General features: G+C 37.8%; 1 protein-coding gene across 3 annotated transcripts in view; it reads left to right on the top strand.

Annotated features, from left to right (window-relative positions):
• The window catches only part of DOCK1 (dedicator of cytokinesis 1), a 510685-nt gene that overhangs the window by 289493 nt on the left and 196716 nt on the right, over positions 1–24476 (top strand). For all 3 annotated transcript variants that reach the window (XM_032224957.1, XM_032224956.1, XM_032224955.1), the window contains exons 28-29: positions 10135–10236; positions 21150–21244. In XM_032224957.1, the coding sequence (XP_032080848.1) occupies positions 10135–10236; positions 21150–21244 (197 nt within the window). The remainder of the gene's footprint in view (positions 1–10134; positions 10237–21149; positions 21245–24476) is intronic.

The raw sequence follows: 24476 nt of genomic DNA, 5'->3' as shown, positions 1-24476 counted from the left end.
TGGAGGTCCATCGTAACTTTAAACATTTAGCTAAGAGGACACTAACCGTATTGGCTCAGCTTTTGAAAGTATTTGCAGCACATTCCTCTGGGTTTGTAGTAACTCCTGCCTTGCGGCTCCTAGATTCCCTTCTCCCAGTAGGTGAGAAAGTATGATAGCAGAACAGCATTCCCCCCATTACCCATCTCTATTCTGTATGAGTCAAATTTCCTTACATGTTACTCAGTTGAAATGAAGTAGGAGGAAGATAGGTCATTGATTGGACCCTTGAGTTTTCCCGTTGGCCATCTAGATAATCCTTTCTTCCTTCCTGGAAGTAAGGATGAGACCGAAACAAAATATAAGAAGGGTGAACTTGATGGCTAGGTAAACCTGCTGTGAAATGCTTCAATTTCAGATCAAATTAATCTTTATTCATGGTGATATACACCAGTACGTTCTATAATTTTTAAGACACGAAATTAGCTAGTGCAGCCCTTATCTACTTTATACTACAATAGTTAGACTTACAAATGTAAATCTAACCAAATATTAAGCAACAGGAAGTAATTGATTTTTATGAAATGTTTTGAAAAATGCTGGGTCGGCTTTTAGTGTGTAATTGGTTGCATGTTTTACTGTTTTATCTCTGCATCTCCAATATAGCGTAACGTTCCATGCAGAAAAGGAGAAATGCGATTTTTGAAAAATCAATTTCGATTTGATACCAAGAGTAATTGTAAAGCTACGTTTATGTAACTACAGCAAAGTCAGCAAATTGGTCTGTGTTCCCTTTATGATTATTCATCTATCTTTTAAATCTATAAATAAAAAATAGAAGCCCTTCAGAAATGTTTTTAATCACCCATGTTTAACATACATGCAATTTGAAAGACAGGAACAAGTGAGCCAGTAAATGGATCTCCATATTATCGTACATAGTTAATGTACACCATATGCAATTCATCCTATAGTTAACAATGTGCCCTGCATCTTTAATGATAAAGAAGCTGATGAAGCAGCTAAATAACTTTCACCCCGACTGCGATAACTGAAATCTCAAGATTATCTCAATTGTATTCTGTGATGTACTGGGCTTTCAACCAGATCTTAATAGAGGCAGAAGCAATTCAGTCTTAATAAGTTTTCTGTGGTGGGAAAAGATCAATATCTCAGACTATTCTCTCTCTTTTTTATGTTGACTTCTGTCCATAAAAGATTCTATTATAACCTGGGTTCTTCCATTTATTTGAAATGGATTTTTTTGATAGAATGTAATTCAAATATATAAATTATAAAACCTCCTTTCTTCACATTGCTTCCTTTGTAAGACTTTAAAGACGTACCGTAACAATTAAATTAGATAAGCTTCATAGGTCATTACTATTACACTAGTACTTTTTGCTTTGCAAACTAATCTTCAGTCATAAACTGGACCCAGCTTGTTGGGGCGATATGCTGACTCTGTAAACTGCTTAGAGAGGGCTGAAAGCCCCATGAAGCGGTATATAAGTCTAACTGCTATTGCTATTGCTAACTGCTATGTATCTGTAAATTAGATTGTTGTACTATACGTAGACACTCTATCTTTGGATCCATTTAGAATTTAATATTACAGTTAAAAGCAATTTTTAGAGAATAAAATTAAATACAAGCTAAATAGCAATAATGTATAAATTATTGATATTGATCAATTAAATGTTATTTTTATTCTTAATTCTTCATTAGAAAATTTATTATGTTAACTTTTTTCTGATTTGGTATTTTAATAATATATCATGCAAGAAATACATTTCTTATTCTTTGGAAGAAAGTGGTTTTCAAAAAACCAGTATAGAGGGCAAAGCCTTAAAAAAGAAATCCATATGTTTTGTTCTTGCAGGATCCTTTTGAAAACCCGAGTTGTAAATATTAGACAAATATATGATTTAGTATTAAGGTTTCCTGTTTGTTGTTATCAGTCAATTGCACTGCAGAAGAAATTTATATAGTTTTTGTTTTGTACTTCAACATAATGGCCTTACTAGGTAGACCAAAAGAAATGACCAGATAAGCTAACGCTACATTATTGTAAAGCTACATTAAAAGAATCTTGCAAATCTGAAAGTATAATTCATCCCTATCTTGCCGGTCAAAACTGTTCCCTAGGCTGCAACTCTTCACCCAGTCTCCAAAGCTCATTCCCCTTTACTTTAGAATTGGCATTTACCAAATTACACAAAATACTAGAACACTTGAAATATTAAAGATCTTTGAAGAATGGGTCCAGAAATTAGTGGCTACAATATCATCAATATCCATAAGAAAGTCTGCTTCTGTGGGTAGATTATATCTAAAAGATGTTAATAAAGGAATGATAGATGTGAAACAAAAGTTGCTTGATGGGGAAATAGAATCAGAAATAAGGAATAAATGTATGGATTACACAATGCTTAAGGCATTCAAATTGGAAATAATAATAATAATAGGAAAATTTGTGGATTAAAAAAATAGAGAAGAATCAAGTGAACTACTGTGATAAGGACTTTTTACTGGATACACAAAGGTTTGGAAAATCAAAGGGGAGGTACCAAAGACAAAGTAACACTGCATAAAGACTTACACTGAATTTACATAAGAGCTCTTTTAAAGCTCTAACGAGGTCTTTGAGTGGGAATAAGACAGCATCTGAACAAATTAAAGATCAAGATTGTTAGACATAAAAGAAAATTACAAAGTTGATATTTGATCAAGGTTAAAACAAGACACACACACACACACACACACACACACACACACGCATACTTCCTTTACGGAGTTTTTGGTGATACCAGGACTAAAAAGGTGATGATTTAAGATTTTGCAGATAGAAGGGAATGGTTATATAGGAAGAAGAAATGTTTGCTTATAACTTTATGGTTGGTAGTAAGTTATCAGTTTCTTTTTGCTTGTTATAATGAAAACTAGAAGTCCCTTCTCAACATATTTTTCTTTTTATTTCCTCTACTACTTTCCTTTTTTCCTATTTTTTCTTTTTCTGTGCAGTTTTTCTTTTTTGTTTATAAGTTTTTGTTTTTGAATTTAATTTGTATTTGCTTTTACTACTGTTTTTTTTTTAAATAAAATTCAGAATTTATTTTCTACACATGAAAGTATACATTCCTAAATGTGTAAACCTATTTTTTTTAAAAAAACAAAAGTTTATTCTTCACTGAGCTCCATGTAGAAATTATAGTGAAATATATTATTTTATGCATGCTGTGCATCCATCATTTGAAATGTAGTACAGAAAATATTTTAATGTTAACATTGTAGTTTAGTAAGATCAAGCATCACCGTATATGTACATTTCTATCTTGATTTAGCAATAGCAATAGCAGTTAGACTTATATACCGCTTCATAGGGCTTTCAGCCCTCTCTAAGCGGTTTACAAAGTCAGCATATTGTCCCCAACAACAATCCGGGTCCCCATTTTACCCACCTCGGAAGGATGGAAGGCTGAGTCAACCCTGAGCCGGTGAGATTTGAACAGCCGAACTGCAGAACTGCAGTCACCTGAAGTAGCCTGCACTGCTGTATTTAACCACTGCGCCACCTCGGCTCTCAATTTGTAAGGATATGGTGATAAGAAAATATAATAAATATAAAATTAATCATCTAAGTCCATTAGAATTTTTCATGTAACTACCTAATGCACTTTAGACATCAATAACAGAATAATAACTTTAAAAAATGTATCCTTCCAACTGCAAAAATGTTGATCAAACTATCCATCAACCATGGTTTACAAATCATAGTGGCTGGGTTCACATATCACGCTAAGTCAAAGCAAAGACATTCAGTAGTTAATTGTATGAACCAAATTAGCAAATAAAAGAAAAAAAACAAACCATAATTCAGGAGGAGAAGGAGGAGCCAACACCACGATGACACAATGTGCGGTCTCGATACTCCGAGACCGCTGTTGACACTTTTGCCGCAGGACGGTCCATTGAGACCTAAACCGTCCCGTAGAGATGGTGATCAGGAAGATGAAGCCTTGCTGGTCTCAGGGACATCGGAAAGTCTCTGATCGACCCAAGGGAAGCGCTTCAAGCCAGCAGTAAACAGGCAGCCCCCAGGCTGATGAAGTTGGGACGGCTCCGGAAGGAAGGAAGTGAAAAGAGAAAGTGATTCCATCTGGTGAGGTATTTTTTTCTATTTTGCGAAAGATTGCCCAAAGAAAATTTTTTTAAAGCCAAATTAGATCCTTAAGCAAAAGAATTGAGTGGCGAAATTAACCCATATTGGACCCAATCTCACCTCAAAGGGCAGGAGCCACAGCAGAAAAGGCCCTTCTCCTAGACCCCACCAGCCAAAATACTATAGTTTCAAAACTGCCAGGTTATGCCTATTTAACGCAAAAACTAAATGCCCAGGCATATATAGAATTGGAGGGAGGGGATTCTAAACCTTTAAAAAAAAACCAAAAAATAAATAAATAAATAAACCAATCTGGATTCCTAGGATTATTTTTTTTTAATTTCCAGATTGATCCAGATGAAATCTTTTTTTTAATGGGAGTTGTATTACATTCTTTTAACAATATGCTTTACTTATTCCCACACCTTTTCTGCCACCTGAAAATCAGGAGAAAGAAGATAGTCTGGTGTAATGATTTAGGTGTCAAATCGGGATTAAGGATTCAGAAATCCAATCTGTTTATGTAATCTCTTTCAGCCAATCAAAACCTTCTCACAAGATATGAGAAGCTTTAAGAATAATTGTGTATGGTAGTGGTGTGTGTTGCTGCTGGTGTTACTGCCGGTTTGCTTTGCACGCGCTGCATGCACATGCCAGTTGCCTGTAAATAGTTCTGCACATGTGCAGAACATTAAAAAAGGATGAAAAAACATATCGGCAGCAGCGACTGGGGAACTGGTTCGGAGGCGTGGCCAGCCTGGGTCACTGCCGGTTCTGCGACCCAGGCCAACATTCCACTACCAGTTAGCCTGAACCAGTAGTAACCCACCTCTGGTATGGCGTGACCCGACAAAAGCGCGCTAGACAAAATAGGGGCAACAAATAAGTGCCGACAAGAAAGCGACCTCATTAGCGCGCCTACATTAGCGCATCGATATAAGCGCGCCGACGAAAGCGCGAAGGAAGAAACAGTCAAATGTAAAATGTACTATTATTTTAAGCTTTTGAATGCTAGTAAAAGTTTATTTTAACCGCGAAGGAAGAAACAGTCAAATGTAAAATGTACCATTATTTTAAGCTTTTGAATGCTAGTAAAAGTTTATTTTGTGGCATCAAATGGAATAAAGATATTGATTACAGACAGTAAAATGTAGTACTAAAAGTTTATTTTGTTGCATCAAATCAATCAGTTTTGTTGACTAGTTTTATTATTATTAGGGTTAGGGGTTAGCTTTAGGGTTAGGGTTTGGGTTAGCTTTTGAATGCTAGTAAAAGTTTATTTTGTTGCATCACGTTTTAAGCAGTTGACAGTTGACAGCCTTTTGAATTGCGTGCGATTGCGTCGGCATGCAGATGTCAGCGTGCTAGTGTCGCATTTTGCTTAGCACTTCAGACGGCGCAGATTAGACGTCCGCGGTTTTGCCGGCACGGAAAAGGGTTTCATGCTTTTGTCGGTGAACCCTGGTATGGTAACCAGAACTTGTTGCAATAAGGATGGGGAATAAGAAAATACACAAATGAAAGCAATTTCTGCTTCCCTGAATAAATTACAGGTATACATAAACTAAGGTCCTCCTTTAACAGTTTGTAATCCAATTTGCTGGGAACGAAGAAAAATGATTTCTAGAAATCTATAATAAGTTGGTTTATCTTCTGACGTACAGTAACGTTAAGTCTCCTGTTTGACCTGTGAGCCTTCTATTACTCTTAATCATAAAATCAGGTGACTGGATATACTGATAGTCCTTGGGTTACAAGTACTAATTCAGCAACCTTTCAAAGTTATTATGGCACTGAACAAGGGGGACTTACATTTGGCTATGAAGTCGCAGTTGTTTGCGACATCCATCACAACATTCCTGCTGGCACGTGATCACAATTTCTGACATTACCTGTGGTCTCCCACAAGCAAAATCAATTGGGAAGCTGGCTGAAAGTTACTCCTGTACCCACAGCACGCCTGCTATTCCACTCTTGGCTGTTTCATAGTTTAGAATTTTTTAACATTTTAAAAAATATATAATGCTAAAGAAACTCTCATCATGATAATTCATGAAATGATTTTATGTAGACTTCAAATCGTGCAATTATTAATTTTCTTTATTTACTTATCAATGTTATCTTAGTAATTTGTATAAAGAAATTCTGCACAATTACAAAGAGAGGATTAGGATCCCTTGATAAAAACTGAAGGTATTGGAAAAATAAGAAGTGGATTCATCTGCACAAACATTAATCTTAAGTAATTAACCATTTGAAGAGGAAATAAGTCAGAAATCTACACGGGAGATATCTTCTTAAGCATCTTTCCTTAAAGTATTGATTTAGAAGTTGTGTCTAATCCAAGAGGTCTTAGCACACATTCATAAAGTTAACTTGATATTTTCCCTTAGGACTCATATTACGTTATTGTAGGTATTCCTTTTTCATCATTATTTAGAATTATTACCTTAGAATTCCCACTGAATGAGTATATTCTATGAGTAGTCCTTGGATTACAATGGCAGTTGTGACGAGAATTTCCATTGGCAAGTGATGAGGTCATAAAGAGTGATGTCATATGACTGTATCACTTATCGACAGCAATCCCAGCAGTCCTGGTTGCCATCATCATCTCAGGACTGTGTAGGTTGTTAAGTGAGGACCTCAAAAGACCATGACATGGGAAGAGGCAAGAGTCTCAGGCAACCAAGCTGGCAGATGATAGCTGCAAGTGGGCAGCCAACGAATGAGTGCCTCAGAGTACAGGCCAGCAGACAGGTGCTATGGGGGGCTGGTATGGAGGGTGGGTGGGGTGCCATGGGTAGTTGCTAGATGGGCAGGTAGGTACTACAGATCAAAGGTGGACAGAAAAGCAGTGGGGATGACTTGCAACTTTCTGCTGGGTCCCCCCTCTTTGACCTTACTTGTGGGAAATGGCAGCAGAGGTGGGCTCTTACCAGTTTGCACCTATTGGGTAGAACCCGTTCGTCAAATCTACCGAACCGGTTAGAAGAGGTTCCACCAGTGGACCCGGAAAGCAGGCCACACCTACAGAAGAGGTTCCAAAATTTTTTGAAACCCACCCCTGGTTCTTGGATATGATTATTCTACACAAACATGCTCCTATTTATAAAACTCAGTGCCTCTGTGAAAGGTAAGGGTGACTACTGCGTTTGTGGTGCAATCAGAACATTGCGTGTGTTGAAGTTGTTTTAACGCAAAGCAAAGATGCCTTTTAAAAAACAAGTTTTCATCCTATTCTTATGCGTGCCAGTGCTGTGTGTGAGGTAATTTAAGGTGGTTCTGACAAGTGTCGTCGGCATCTTCATATCCAGTCACATGGGCAGCAAGCCACTCCCATCCAGTCACATGGGGGGCAAGCCACTCCCACAAAGGAGGCCACACCCACAGAGTAGGTTCGAACAATTTTTGAAACCCACCACTGAGTGGCAGGGAAGGTCACAAATGGTGATAATATGAATTCAGAGCATTACAACCATTGTAATTGCTAGTTGGTTGCGAAGCACCTGAATTGCAATCATGTGACCACAGGGATACTGTAACAACCACAACTTCAAATCTCCCACCCCCATTCAATGTTGTCATAACTTTGAATGGTCATTGAACAAATGGCCATAACCTTACCAAATGGCCATTAACTAGAAAATTAATTACTAAAGCTATTAATCAGAATTAAAATGCATGTAAGAGTTGTAGGCTAAGGTTTTTAAAAATAGCAACAGCACTTAGAATTATACATATACCATTCCGCAGTGATTTACAGCCAGTGGTGGGTTGCTCATCCCGTTCCAACCGGTACGGTTGGAACGGGGCTGGCGGTGTCCTTGTGCATGCCTGCAGGTCACACATGCATCTTAGTGCCTGCGTGATGCTCCAGCTGCTTGCGGAGAATCGCGCAGGCGCTGTATGTGCCATGCACCTGCGTGGAAGCGCAGAAGCCTTCAAAGACCAGTAAGGACCGCGGGCGGGCGGGTGGGCCCTTCGGCGTTCCCGGAAGTTACTTCCGGGTTCACCGACCAACCAGTCCGCAGGGACCACTGCGAACCGGTTGAAACCTACCCCTGTTTACAGCCCTCTCTAAGCAGTTTACAGAGTCAGCATATTTCCCCCAACAATCGTGGTCCTCATTTTACCAACCTCAGAATGATAGAAGGCTGAGTCATCCTTGAGCTGTTGAGACTTGGACTGCTGAACTGCTGGCAGGCATCAGTCAGCAGAATTTGCCTACAACCTCTGTACCACCATGGCTCTTAAAAAATAATATCTTGGACAAAACAGTCAAACAGTACATTGTCATGAGATTACAACATAAAAGAATGTTTTAGAGGATGTTGCAAGGGCGGGCAAATGTTTGAATATGTTTCTCTGGTTTAAAAAAATTGTCCCTTACAATATCTAATCTCAGTGTAAGTTTTCAATTTCAATTTCAATTTAATAAAATTTGTATGCCGCCCACTCCCTTGGGACTCTGGGCGGCTACTCTTGTCTCCCTCCATGTTTTCATTATTTTGTGTAGATAATGATGGCTGTACAAGAAAAAACAAGGATCTTTCAATTCTTTATTTTACCTATAGTTTAGTCCGGACCTAATGATAATGGTTGCATATTTATGCATTTTTATGAACATCTGAATAAATGTATGCAAAACAACATCTGTATAGATCTCTGCAAAAGAATATATTACATCAATATAGTTATTAGGAATGTGCATTGCTTCAGAAGAGGGTGCAGCTGTTTTAATCTACATTCATATTCCACACATGCTGAAGGCTATTGGAGAGCTACATAGCCTTAATATTTACATAAGGTAGAGTTCAATGCCGTTTTCCAGTTATATGTTGTAGTGGCAATGAAAATAAATTTTAAAATATTATACACTGTTTAATGCAACTGAGATCAAGTTTTATCTGATAGTTAAGGCAGAAGGCTAAAAACCAGGAGACCATGAATTCTAGTCCCGCCTTAGACATGAAGCTAAATTAGTTACCTGCCCCAGCTCCTGCCCATCTAGCAGTTCGAAAGCATGCAATTGTGAGTAGATATATAGGTACCACTTCAATGGAAAGTTAACACCATTCTGTGTACCTCAGTGTGTATATCATGCTGGTCACATGGCCATGAAAACTTCTTCAGAAATGAGAAATGGACAGGGGAAACCTTTTCCTTTAGCTTGTAGATAAATGAAGCAAAATATACTTTGCATTGAACAGGAACAAAATGGACAGGTAAGTGTGTGTGTGTGTGCGTGCGTGCGTGACCCGACAAATGGGTGCATGACAAAAGCACACCGACAAAAGCGTGGCAAGAAAACCGTGACGTCGAAATCGCGCCCACAACAGTGTGCCAACAACAGCGCACCGACAAAAGCGCGGTTAGGGTTAGGGTTAGGGTTAGGTTCAGGGTCAGGGTTAGGTTTAGGATTAGGGTTAAGGTTAGGGTTAGGGTTAGGGTTATTACGTTGTTTTCGCATTGTTTGTTGAAGGCGCGCTTTTGTCGGCGCGCTGTTGTGGCCGCGATTTCGATGTTGCGGTTTTCTCGCTGCGGTTTTGCCGGCGCAGTTTTGTCGTGCGCGCATTTGTCGGTGAACCGTGTGTGTGTACATACACATTGCCAAAATAATACTTTGCAGGATTTTCTGAATTTAGGATTCATTTCTCCAGGGCACAATGTACAGATTCCTACTTTCAGATCCAATCCACTCATTAAAAATTATGGTACAGTAACTCATATAATTAATTGTATTTTATAGAGAAGAGAAATGTATTTGAACAATTATTAAAAGATAGTAAGATCCAAGAGTTTTACAAAGCATATACGTGAAACAATATAGTGCTCAGAAAATTATAAGGACTTAAGAAGTAACAACAGTAAGTGCATATTTTTATTAACTTTTTTTAAAAAAGAAATGTTCATATAACTTGCGATTTGCCTGGAATTGCTGATAATCTGCATATTGTGTGACATCTTTGTTTATTTTTCTTTGTTTTCAGGGAAATTTTGTTGCAAGCATGACAGCTATTTTAAGACAAATGGAAGATTATCATTATGCTCATTTAATCAAGACTTTGGGGAAGATGAGAACTGACGTTGTTGTAAGTTTAACATGAAACATTGTCCCATTTTTACACTATTTCTTAAAAAAAAAAAAAGAAACATTATAAAGCTGAAGAAACTTTTCCTGAGAAACTTATAACCAGACATGAAAATCAGTGGCATACCTATTGTTTGCCTACCATTCCAAGAACAAAAAAATGGGTCACTATCCTTATATTAAATGATGATTTTTAAGGCAAATCAAAATTTGGAAGCATACTGAATCAGGTTTTTAGGCTGGAGTCAAATACATAGCGTTTCATTTTGTGTCATTATTAATTTATATATTTGAATCCAACTCATAAACAAACCATTTATGATATACGGTATTGTACTGGAGCTTTATTTTATTCCACTAACAGGTTCATTGTATGTATGTTATATCTTGACTAGATTTCTAAAATCATTTAATTCGTTTAAGCAACTCTTAGATTATTGATGTAGTACCTACCCTAATCAATATTATTAAAAATGCTTAGATTTAAAGATAGATTTGATTATTAGGTTTAGGTTTATTAGATTTTTATGCCGCCCTTCTCCCAAGGACTCAGGGCGGCATACAACATTAAAAGAAACACATAATACAAAAGTTAAAAAAAATTAAATAGAATATCCCAAACCCAATTAAAATTGACAATGACATTTTTTTAAAAAAAAAATCGAATTAAAATTAACAGTGATCAATAATTTATTTTGTTTTGTTCATGCCAGGCTGGCTTGCTGGAAAAGCCAACTTTTTAGGGCGCGTAGGAAGGACCGGAGGTCGGGGATTATACGAAGCTCCGGGGGCAGCTCATTCCAGAGGGAGGGCGCTCCCACAGAGAAGCTCTCTCCCTGGGGGTCACTAGCCGACACTGTCTGGCCGGCGGTACCCTGAGGAGGCCAACTCTGTGGAATCGCACTGGATGATGGGAGGCTACCAGTGGCAGTAGGTGGTCTCGCACCTACTTATTAATAGGCACAATATATCAAGCTCCTCAAGATTCTTTCTAATCTATATTTCTGTTTATGTAGCACTACTTAATTAGGGTATGATGGAATGGAATTAATAGTCAAGGGTGAATATCTCTAACGACCTGGCACTATTGTGGCCCTCTGGCAAATGCATTCTGCAAAGGCAGACTCACATGTATTAGCTGAGATCTATTAATTAGCAGATAACATCACATCCATGCTATGGGGCTAGATACAGATTTTGTTGCTAGGGAAGTTAGATTCTGTGGTACAGCATTTCAGACAGTATGAGGAGGGAAAAATCTGACTGCAGATAGAGGCAAAAGACAGAAAACAGATTTCTCAATTTAGTGACTCCAATTAGAAATATGCTTGGAAATATGTGGTTGGCTCATTTAATTACATTCATCTCCATTTGGCCAGAGTGGAAGGGAAGGAAGGTTAGTTTTTTGTCATTTTTGTCACTTCTCAGTTCAGTAATTTAACTACTGCAGGTCAGAACTATTTTAATATCATTGCAGAGGTGGGTTCCTACCAGTTCGCACCTCTTCGGTAGAACCGGTTAGAAGAGATTCCACCAGTGGACCCGGAAAGCAGGCTACGGAAGAGGTTCCAAAATTTTTTGAAACCCACCATGGCCACAAACACACACACACACACACACACACACACACACACACTGACAGGGAGAGAGAGAAAGAGAAAGAAAGAGAAAGGAAGGAAGAAATAAATAAATAAATAAATAAAAAAGAAAGAAAAAGAGTGAGAGAGAGATGAAAGAAAAAAAGAAAAAAGAGAGACAAAAGGAAGGAGAGAGAGAGAGAGAGAGAGAGAAAACGCATGACCGGCAAGCCACTCCCACCAGGTCACATGGCCGGAAAGCCACTCCCACAGAGTAGGTTCCAAAAATTTTTGAAACCCACCACTGTATCATTGTTTGATTCAAAAGATTGGGATTACTACACCTATTACACAAACAAGCCCCTCATATTTAAAATTGTAAAACACAGCAAAATGGAAAAATTCATTGAATCTGATTACAAATAAATCATGAAGTTTATTAAACTGATTTTCTGCATCATTCTCCTTTGCCTCCTAGTATCAAGCTTAGGATCTGAGCTGCAAAAATGCGGACAATAATACGGCATCAAAGTATGATTTTTCTATATCAATTTGCTGCCTTTTTTACAGCTCGGATCGGCTAGTGTAATTCAGCATTTACTGAACTTCGAAAATTAATGGGCTGTCTTACAATCTTCTAAAAAGAGAGTTGTAGTAGTTTTCAGAATACATGTGTAATATTATATGTGTTTGTTGTAAATGCTATCCCAATCAAGCTTTTTGCAAGGTGGTGCTTCAGAGCAAAGAACTAAAAGCAGTTATTTTTCCTTACAACTGATGCGATTTTTAATTTTTTTAAATGGTAAGGTTTAAAATGTGTGAAACAAGAAGGCCACATGAAGCAAATGTTTACTATTTCCTGCCAAGTGCAGTTTTATCTGAAAAAAAAGATAAAGATATTTTGCTTCAGTTTACCATAAAAACAATATAAATGCATCAAATCTTTTAAATTGCGGCTCTGAGAATGCTTATGGAAGCTAATTACATTGCACCAATGCGCAAGGCATGTAAAAAGTATATTTAAGATATTAGTGTAAGTTTGGAACCAAGGTCTCTGAAGCACTATCTTCACTCATGCATCTGTCCAAGTTTCAAGGGTCAGATATATCATTACCATCAGTGGTGGGTTTCAAATTTTTTTTGAACCTACTCTGTGGGTGTGGCCTCCTTTGTGGGAGTGGCTTGCTGGTAATGTGACCTGGTGGGAGTGGCTTGCCGGCCATGTGTTTTGCTCCCATCCTCACCCTAGCTCCTGCTAACCTAGCAGTTTGAAAGCATACAAATGCAAGTAGATAAATAGGTACCACTTTCGTGGGAAGGTAACAGTGCTCTGTGATGTCCTGCTGCCCACATGACCATGGAAATATCTTCAGACAGTGCTGGCTCAATGGCCTTGAAAGGGAGATGAGCAGTACCCCATATAGTCAGCAGCAACTAGCTGAGTAAAATCTGCAGGGACTGCTTTACCTTTATCTTTATATAAGGTGGCGAGGTGGCGCAGTGGTTAAATGCAGCACTGCAGGCTACTTCAGCTGACTGCAGTTCTGCAGTTCGGCTGTTCAAATCTCACCGGCTCAGGGTTGACTCAGCCTTCCATCCTTCCGAGGTGGGTAAAATGAGGACCCGGATTGTTGTTGGGGGCAATATGCTGACTCTGTAAACTGCTTAGAGAGGGCTGAAAGCCCTATGAAGCGGTATATAAGTCTAACTGCTATTGCTATTGCTATAAACTTAGAATAAACACTACATATATCTACATTGAAAGTTTTTAATATTAGTTTGCCTCTTCCTTGTAAATTTATCTAATTTAGATTAGATTGGTGACAGCGCTTCTCACAGAGGATAATAATATCTAAACTGTTTCTGTGTTATGTTTTAGTAACACTCAGAGCTGGAAAACCAATCTTACAAAGTTATGTTGACAAGAAGATGCTTTAAATCAATTTGAGAACTCTCAAGAGTATCCATTTCTAACTTTTATCCAAAATACAGGAAGGGATGCTATATCACTTCTAACAATTTATCGTGTAAAGTTATAATTAAATTTAAATCATCCTTTGATGGGAGAAATTAGGGATAAAAATAAATAATATACATGTTACTTCCCTAATTTAGCTAATCATGTTAAACTATAAATTAAAAACAGGCTTGATTGAAAATTAAAATGATTGTAAGAATAACAAATTACAAAAATAAATGCCTACATTTTCTCAGGTGTTTATACATTTTTGGGATACAGCTGACAAACTAACCCTAAAATATAATTCATTGCAATATTATCCTATTGAACCTGACGAGAATAGAATAGAATAGAATAGAATAGAATGTTATTATTTGTATGCCGCCCTTCTCCGGGAGGACTCAGGGCGGCGAACAATTCAAGGGGGAAAAAGGGGAACATAAAAAACAAAATACAAATAATAAAAGTAAACAACAGTCGCACAACCATACATGTCGAGAGGGGAGGGAACTCATCACCCCCAGGCCTGCCGGCAAAGCCAGGTTTTGACGGCTTTTCGGAAGGCCTGGAGAGAGGTGAGGGTCCGAATCCCTGCGGGGGAGTTCATTCCAGAGGGCCGGAGCTGCCACAGAGAAGGCCCTCCCCCGGGTAGTAGCCAGGTGGCATTGGCTGGTAGATGGCACCCGGAGGAGGCCAACCCTGTGAGATCTAATGGGTCTGTGGGAGGTAATTGGCAGCAGGCGGTCTCTCAAGTACAATGCAGCTTGTGTCCCCTTGCATGTTCGACAACATGTGAGCAAGTCTATGTCTTGGTCAGTGAGACAAGTCTGATGATTATCACAACAAGGACAAGCTGCTATAAAATTTTCTAAACACTCTCAAATACTTGGCTCACCTTGTTGCAATCCAGTAATGAACAATTCATGGATTGGCACCAGTCTGCAGGCCACACTGTTCTATTTCATTAGGATGCAACTCTGAGTCTTCACAAGAACAGAAGGCAAATGTCTGCCTTATAGAGCAACAGAGGCGCAATGGTTAGAGTCTAGTATTGCAGGCTAACTGCGTTCCTTTTTGAAACCCACCACTGAATCTCTTCGAAGAGATGATAAATACTTTCAAAAAAGCTTTAAATTTTGTGTCAGCCTTATCAGATAGACCAAAACAGACATTGTTCAGACAAATAAATCTACATATATTGCAACAGCTACATTAGCAAACATTTGCAAATGTGAATGTGCTACTTTCCCTCTTTTTCTCTTCATGAGAATTGGGAAGGAAGAGGGAATTGCTTCTGAGCCTTTTTACAAGTTATTTTCTTGGCCTAGGTGCAAGTTTCATTGATCTGACTTGTTGCTTTAGTAGTGAGTCTTCCTTCTATCCTTCAAAGTTTTGGGTTTCAAAAATTGTTCGAACCTACTCTATGGGGTGGTCTCCTTTGTGGGAGTGGCTTGCTGCCCATGTGACCGGATGGGAGTGGCTTGCCGCCCATGTGACCGGATATGAAGATGCCGACGACACTTGTCAGAACCACCTTAAATTACCTCACACACAGCACTGGCATGCATAAGAATAGGATGTAAACTTGTTTTTTAAAAGGCATCTTTGGTTTGCGTTAAAACAACTTCAACACACGCAACGTTCTGATTGCACCACAAACACAGTCGTCATCCTTGCCTTTCACAGAGGCACTGAGTTTTATAAATATGAGGATGATAGTGTAGAATAATCATATCCAAGGACCAGTGGTGGGTTTCAAAGAATTTTAGAACCTCTTCTGTAGGTGTGGCCTGCTTTCCGGGTCCACTGGTGGAACCTCTTCTAACCGGTTCGGTAGATTTGACGAACCGGTTCTACTGAATAGGTGCTAACTGGTAGGAACTCACCTCTGCTTCAAAGCTGACTTCTTTATTCACTATACTTTGTGACATAATAATTTAATGTCCATCTGACACAAGGCTTTAATATATAAATGTAGTAGTTAAAAGAATAAATATAAATATAAATTAATAATAAATACATATAATAATTACATAATATTATATAATAAACGTAATAAAATTCTATACAGTATAGTAGAAACTGATGCATATTGTGTCAATCTTTTTATAGTTTTGCTTTGCACTGACTGCTTACCATACTTCTCTGGAAAAGCATAGTTAATTGGCTGCTATGTTAAACTGATTTATTATTTTTAAACACTGCATATACAGCAAAATGTCCTTTTAAAAAATAATTAAATTGTAACTGATAATACTTTACAGAGGTTTTGTAGCTTACACATTCTGTAATTTTGTTTCTTCTTTTCAAAGTCTTATTTTATCTTCCAAGGGAGGATTTTTAATCCAATACCTTGTTTTTAGCACATTTTATCAGTTGTGTCTAGATTTGGATTAATTAATATAAAAGATTTATATGCTGACTACCTTAAATTTTTAAGCCCATAATGATGAAGCTGAAATAATCCAGTCCCTTGTGCTCGCCAGAATAATTGTTTTCTTTATCAAAAGGTTGAAAAGAGTTTGCTTGCTATCTTAAGAGGTTGGTCAGGCTGAAGGAGGGGACAGTAGTTCTTGAAACTTATTTCCAAAAACATTAAGGCAAAGGTGTGAAATCTCAGGCCATTGCTGGAATTGCAACTTGTCTACATTCTAGGCAGTATCATTCTAGGAGCCAAGGTGGCGCAGTGGTTAGAGTGCAGCACTGCAGGCTACTTCAGCTGACTGCAGTCCTGCAGTTCAGCTGTTCTAATCTCACCGGCTCAAGGTTGACTCAGCCTTCCATCCTTCCGAGGTGGGTAAAATGAGGACCCGGATTGTTATTGGGGACAATATGCTGAGTCTGTAAACCGCTTAGAGAGGGCTGAAAGCCCTATGAAGCGGTATATAAGTCTAACTGCTATTGCTATATGTCATGGTAAATTGCAGAGTAGTTAACTACATTTTATAGCATAATTATGTACCATGAGAACCCAGGAAATTGAAAATATTACGTAAACCGTGGTTAAGTAAATCATGGGAAGGAAACTATTGAGAAGAATCATATACAGACTTGTCACTTGCTACTGAAGAGCCAAGGTGGCGCAGTGGTTAGGGTGCAGTACTGCAGGCCACTTCAGCTGACTGTTATCTGCAGCTCAGCGCTTCTAATCTCACCGGCTCAAGGTTGACTCAGCCTTCCATCCTTCCGAGGTGGGTGAAATGAGGACCCAGACTGTGGGGGCAATATGCTGACTCTGTAAACCGCTTAGAGAGGGCTGAAAGCCCTATGAAGCGGTATATAAGTCTAACTGCTATTGCTACTACCAAAATGCTAATGTTTCCCAAGTGGTTTGCACTCACAACAGCTGCAGCATCCTTCAGTCACATAATCAACTAAGTAAATCAAGTAAGTAAAGAGTTGTGGTGGCGCAGTGGTTAGAATGCAGTATTGCAGGTTAATTCTGCTTACTGCCAACAGTTCGGCAGTTCGAGTCTCAACGGCTCAAGGTTGACTCAGCCTTCTACCCTTCCCAGGTCAGTAAAATGGGGACCCCAATTGTTGGGGGTAACATGCTGACTGTAAACCGCTTAGAGAGTGCTGTAAAGCACTGTGAAGCAGTATATAAGTCTAAGTGCTATTGCTATTGCTATTGCTAGGGAATCTGGTAGGGAAAGTTGTGAGTCATTCTGGTATGTTTTCTGGCCTTCCCGAGTTCACACACGCCTGTGCTGTCCATTCTTTCGCTTTCTTGAGATCAGGTCCTGCTGCCCTATCCTTGCCTCGGTTTTTCTGCACTTACGCCTCACTGACATATCCATGACCCAACCATCCAAAGCTTGCACCCAACTACACCCTGCACCCTCCGGCCTTCCCGTAGCATCTACCTTTGTAAAATAAATCAACAAATAATATCACTAAGAAAGAAGAATCAATGTTCTATATAGCTTACTTTCTCTGGCTGCGGGATAGAAGACTGGAAGCATTCAGCAAGGAACATTCCAGGTCTTTTTTTTTCTTTCTTGATACTATACAGTCTTTCTCTTGAAAGAAAACTGGCGAGAAAGAATAAATAAGGAATCAATCCTTAATTTAACTACTTGAGCCTTATTTTCTCTATCCAACTACTTATTGCAAGCTGTTAGGGGAGGAAAGAGAAAAAGTAGTGACGGTGAGAGGTCAGAGAACAGTAGTCATGTATCCCATGGTAGTGCGCCAGAAACCACTTAGCTACTCTTTCTTTAAAGGCACTTTAATTACTCTTCATCTGAAAAAAAAAATACCCTCTCTGAACAGCCTTCATAAGACTGATAAGCTACTATAAGCTTACAGGCCATAACAACATGGAGGAGAAAAGAACAGAAAAAATATTGTTTAGGCAATGAAGTATGAGCTCTTATAACCATTAATCTTAATTATAATAGTCCAGAAACAGAGTGGCAAAATGGACTTGGTGCTAATGGAGTAAGTCTTCTTTTTCCATAATTTTCTCTGCTGAATTGCCAGTGTCATTACTGTTTCTGCTTCTAATATTAGAGTGTATAACTTAAAAGTACATTGCTTAAATATATGTAAGTGTGGCAATGAGTGATTGTCAGCGATGTTCTTGCTCTGCAGTTAATAAAGGGTTTTTATAAAGGCACCCTTTTTCAAAGTATGTGAAAATTCAGCCTCCAAATTTAGGAAAGGTACGTAAACCCAAGAGTTGAAAGAAACCGTGACCCGTCAAAACCGCAGTCCACTAAAGCGCGCCCGATTAAAGCGCGTACCTGATGTCATCAGCAGTGCGACAAATACGACCACGGAGAAAAAAGGGCGCTTTATAAAGCACTTTTAAAGCAAGCCGATTCACATAAAGGTAAGGGTTAGGTTTAGGGTTAGGGTTAGGTTAAGGGTTAGGGTTAGGTTTAGGGTTATGTTAAGTGTTAGGGTTAGGTTTAGGGTTAGGTTAAGGGTTAGCATTAGGTTTAGCGTTAGGTTAAGGGTTAGGTATAGGGTTAGGTTTAGGGTTAGGTTAAGGGTTAGGCTTAGGGTTAGGTTTAGGGTTAGGTTTGGGGGATTAGGTTTAGATTTACGCGTTAATTTTAAGTTTACCGCTCACAGCGTGCTGTTTTCGTCGCGCTGTGATGACGTCATGTACGCGCTTTCGTCGAGAGCGCTTTAGTCTACCACGGTTTTGTGGTGGAACCGAAAGAAACAGGACCTTTAATAAAGGATGCACCTGGAAAAATAAAATATTCAAGGATAAATTACACAAGTTCAATTCAGCCCCTATGTACTTGAGTATAAATCCTGTTAGGATTATGGCTGTACAATTAATAAATTGTAAAACAGGGATATCAAGCATTTCACTAAAAAGTGAAGCATCCATCTGATTGAAAAAAAAGTGGTAATATGATAATTAAGTCAGAAAAAGTAATAGGGTTGCTCTGGAAAAACCATCAAGCTTCACCATGATGGCAGAAACCAATAAACTAATGTATTCATTCAAATAGGGGAACACCAAACATGTTAATGTTTGTGAAATGAAATATTTAAATGTTTAAAATAAAATAGAATGACAGAGTTGGGAGGGACCTTGGAAGTCTTCTGGTCCAACCCAGTGCCTAGGCAGGAAACCCTATACCATTTCAGACAAATGGCTATCCAACATCTTCTTAAAAACTTCCAGTGTTGGAGCGTTCACAACTTCTGGAGGCAGGTTGTTCCACTGATTAATTGTTCTGTCAGGAAATTTCTCCTCAGTTCTAACTTGCTTCTCTTCTTGATTAGTTTCCACCTATTGCTTCTTGTTCTATCCTGAGGTGCTTTGGAGAATAGCTTGACTCCCTCTTCTTTGTGGCAAGCACTGAGATATTGGAAGAGTGCTATCATGTCTCCTCTAGTCCTTCTTTTCATTAAACTAGACATAACGAGTTCCTGCAACCGTTCTTCCTATGTTTTAACTTCCAGTCCCCTAATCATCTTTGTTGCTCTTCTCTGCACTCTTTCTAGAGCAGTGGTTCTCAACCTGTGGGTCGGGACCCCTTTTGTGGTCAAATGACCTTTTCCCAGGGGTCGCCTAAGACCATCGGAAAACACATATTTTCGATGGTCTTAGGAACCGAGACATCAATTTTATGGTTGGGGGTCACCACAACACGTGGAACTGTATGAAAGGATCACGGCATTGGGAAGGTTGAGAACCGCTGCTCTAGAGTCTCCACATCTTTTTTTACATCGTGGCGACCAAGTGATGGCGTGGTGACCAAAATGAAATATTTACTTTTTGTAATGCTAGCAATGTATGCTAATAACAGCCACTTAACCATTTTTAAAGATGGAAGGTATGCTGTTGATGTCAAAACCCTGATTTTCATTGATACTCGCTAAGAATATTATAGCAGCATAATTAAGCTCTCTTTGAAATTGGAATCTGACTGAAAATAAATGCATTATTTTATTTTTTTGAATGTAGTATCATGCTGTGCCAATGAAACCCTATGCCACATTAAAATAAATCAATTTATGATGACGTCTTGCACATGCTTTATCAGATGTTTTGAACTGAATCTTTCAATTCCCAATTATTGACTATGCTAGTTGTGTTTACTATAATCTCTCTCTCTCTCTCTCTCTCTCTCTCTCTCTCTCTCTCTCTCTCTATATATATATATATATATATATATATATATATATATATATATATATATATATATATATATATATATATATATATATATATTCTGAGGTTTTCGTGGGTGTTGGTATGTAGGTCTTTGGTTATTCGGGTTTTCTCCCGCGTAAAATTGGAGGTGTCTTGGCGACGTTTCGACGAAGTCTCATTCGTCATCTTCAGGCTTCATGCTGAAGATGAGACTTCGTCGAAACGTCGCCAAGACACCTCCAATTTTACGCGGGAGAAAACCCGAATAACCAAAGACCGACCGACCGACCTACCTACCTACCTACCTACCTACCTATCTATCTATCTAAACCCAATACAAAAACAACTTGATGTCAGTTGATATAAAACCCAATGTACAGTAAAAAACAAACAAACCTGTATTTCTCTATGGTGAGGGATTTGGAACTTTGGAACTACAACCTGAGACATTTAAAGACTGTTTATTCCTGCAGTATTAGTTTTCTTACAAATCGGCTTTGCTTGGAGCTGGCATTACTAATAAAAATGTATTATGATACGATTCTTGGGGATATTGCTGCATGATACAATGTTGTTTAGAGGAGATCAGATACGTTTATTTGTTCAACAAGATATAGTTTCTTCAATTTAATGGAAGAATTGAGTCCTTTCTTCCATTACTCCTATTATTCTTGCAAATGAAGGCAATTTTTTTATTTTATTATTTTATCCTTTATGTAAAATGGTCGTATGCTTTGCTTTTTATTTTATAGGACTTCCTTATGGAAACATTCATCATGTTCAAAAATCTTATTGGAAAGAATGTCTATCCTTCTGACTGGGTTATAATGAACATGATGCAGAATAAGTAAGTACCCAAAAAATCAATACATTTTCTTAGATATTATTATTTTGTCACATGCATCATTAAACCTTTGTCTTTACCCAATTTCATAATCAACATTGTTTCGCACCCAGAGGAAAGCTTTTGTTGTTGTTGTTATTGGTTAAACTAAATATTTTGCCAAACAGAGTTATAACAGAGATTTTAAATAATAACTAATAAAATTGCCAGTGATCTCATTCAGACCTGGCAATACAGTATCACTTGCCTCTTGTTTCAATTAGTAAACTTTGAATTAGTAAACCATTGTTTAACTAATTGCTTAGGCCAGCCTGAGAAAGCGAATGCTTTCCCCTGGCTAGCAGATCAGCGAACAGGAATAAATTGCCTTCTTGACTTAATAATTTTTATTTTATTTTTTATTTTATTTGGTTTATTTGTATGCCGGCCTTCTCCAGGAGGGACTCAGGGCAGCGAACAACTCAGAGGGGAAAGGGGACATAAACACAGTACACATAATTAAAATACACAAAAATCACACAGCCATACCAGTCGAGAGGGGAGGGAACTCATCAACCCCAGGCCTGCCGGCACAGCCAGGTTTTGACGGCTTTCCGGAAGGCCTGGAGAGAGGTGAGGGTCCGGATCTCCGCGGGGAGTTCATTCCAAAGGGCCGGAGCTGCTATAGAGAAGGCCCTCCCCCGGATAGTAGCCAGATGGCATTGGCTGGTGGACGGAACCCGGAGGAGGCCGACCCTGTGAGATCTGACGGGTCTTTGGGAGGTAATTGGCAGCAGGCGGTCTCTCAATAAGCTTTCTGTTGTAATTACAATCTATAATATTTATTAAGTGTTCCTCCTTTTATAATAATTCCAACAGAGATAGAAAAGTTCCTTGAAAAATCTTTTGGAGTAAGTTCATATGTGAAAAAGTTTCTTGACTCATCGGTTGAATAGAAATGATTTTTACTACTTTTTTTCCTCTCCTATCGTTTGTCCATATTACATTGAGGTTTAAATTATATGACTGTGAATTGTATTTCCCAGCAATCAGCAGATGTCTTCGTCAGATGCACTGCAGCTTACATTCTAATGAAATTGTGCTACCACACTTAGCGCCTATTTTGTAGCCATAGATTAACACTGTGTTCCCATCAAATAATCAGCATGTTTAATCAAAGTATGCTTTTGCAGGTAGTCTACTAAAAGTAGCTTCCTTAAAAGCATCCATTAAGGTGTTCTGTATGTATCTGAGTAATGGATATAATCATGCTGGTCTGACTATGCGTATAGAATGATCTTCCTTGCATAGAGGTCTAAGCAGCTTTTCATTTTCATTTTTTTTTTCATTAAGGGTTTAAATATGTAACTTCAAATCATTTCTGCAATAGAGAAGCTCCAGTAAAGAGTTTTTTTAAAAAAAAAAAAAACAAAAAACAATGCTCTAGTATTCAGCTATACTTATGTCAAGATCTGAAGTATTATGTCCTGGCAGAAAATATCTTTTGATATAAAATTTTCTCTAAGATGAATTTTTGTGTCTATAGATTACAGTTAAAATTAAGGAATTGGTCTTTAAATTGTACATTCAGTTGCTATTGATAAGCATCTTTTTAAAAATGTTTTTTTTCGTAAACTTAGTTCATATGATTTACAACAAACAATCAGCTTTAAATTTGTGTATGATAATTTATTTCAATGTAGCTTCTTTGCATCATCTGATCCTTCAATCCTATTAAAATTATTGACATTTAATTGCATGTGATATTCTGTTTGTAATTTGATGTAGGTTAGGCATAAGAGAATCTTATTTTATCCCTGCCAAGTTAAAAAATGCAAAACTAGGAAAGGTTTTCATACTCTTGGTTATCCTACATCACTTGATAAAGAAAGTACAATATATATTATTCATCATTTCTTGGATATATTTTTTTTGAGGGAAGTTGTTGCAGTATTTTTTTTTTTAAGAGCTGATTCTCTTCTCAAGAAAGAGATGTGCAGAGAGTAAAATATTTCAGCTGTGTGCATATTGTCTGGTGCAAAATTGTGCATTGCAGTTTTTATTCTCAATTATGTTTCCATGATTCTTTGAAAAAGAGTGTGACTGTCCAGAATTTATTTTGTTTTTAATAATAATGAGTAGCAGTTCTGGAACTGAACAGATCTTTTCAATTCTTTGCCAGCTCACATAGAATAAGTAGTATAACATGCTTCTTTTTTTCCCCAAATGCTGCTAACAATGCCTCTTCATTATGCGTAATTTACTAATTAGTTTTCCAGAAATAGAAATAATTCTAGGTTTCTTTGAAAAAGAATTTGATATTTTGAATATTCTTTCATTTGTTCTCTGTTGCTTCTATGAAATGATATACCCTAAAAGTTTCCATGTCGAAACAATAATTAAAAAAACAACAACTCCACAATAATGTATATTTCAGAAAATCAGTGCTGTTTTTTGGATTGGAAAGTAAGTAGCATTCTGATTGAATAATGTAAGGATTTGAATAATAACTGAGAAAATAGAAGAAGAGAATAGTGCAAGTAAATAGCCTTAATGATGGCTTTGGATTATAACTTATAAAACTTGTGATTGATTGATTGATTGATTGACTGACTTAAAACATTTATATCGTCACCCATGCTATATTGAATTCAGGGTGGCTATATAAATGTATAGTATATTTAATAGCCTGTGCTATTATAATATTATAATATACTATTATAAAAAGGTAAAGATACCCTTAAGTCAAGATTCCCAAAAACAACATGGGGAAAAAAAACATCTAATTTCAGGAGAAGCAATCCGTTACCTTTTTGCAATTGCTGCTTTCTTGGAAGTATTTCAGATTTCCAATCTAACCTATATTTCTAATATACTTTTATGGTATTCTGTGTTTTTTTTTTTTAACTTTCAAGTTGGCTTAGTAGCCTGATCTTCCCTAGCTTCCAAACTTAGATGAGATCAGCTAGATGCTGCCACCTGCTGAGACATAAAGGTGGAATAATTTTTAATTTTGCAGTGAAGTAGGTTCATTAGTACATGTAACACATACAGCATGCAGGCTTGATCCGGCTTTTTCTCCACATGAATTTGATAAATACAACGATTGCAAATCTAATTAGCATCATCTGGTTTAACCATTGTATTCGTGTGGGATGTAAGTTCTAGGATGTAACTGACTTTCTCTGGCTTTTTTTCATTGGTTGAATGTAGTCGCTGTAGTACAAAATGTTGATTTGGTGGCGGGTTGAACTCA

Source organism: Thamnophis elegans, chromosome 10, assembly GCF_009769535.1.
Source record: "Thamnophis elegans isolate rThaEle1 chromosome 10, rThaEle1.pri, whole genome shotgun sequence".
In the NCBI taxonomy this organism is placed as follows: domain Eukaryota; kingdom Metazoa; phylum Chordata; class Lepidosauria; order Squamata; family Colubridae; genus Thamnophis; species Thamnophis elegans.
This window is presented reverse-complemented; position numbering and strand designations above follow the sequence as displayed.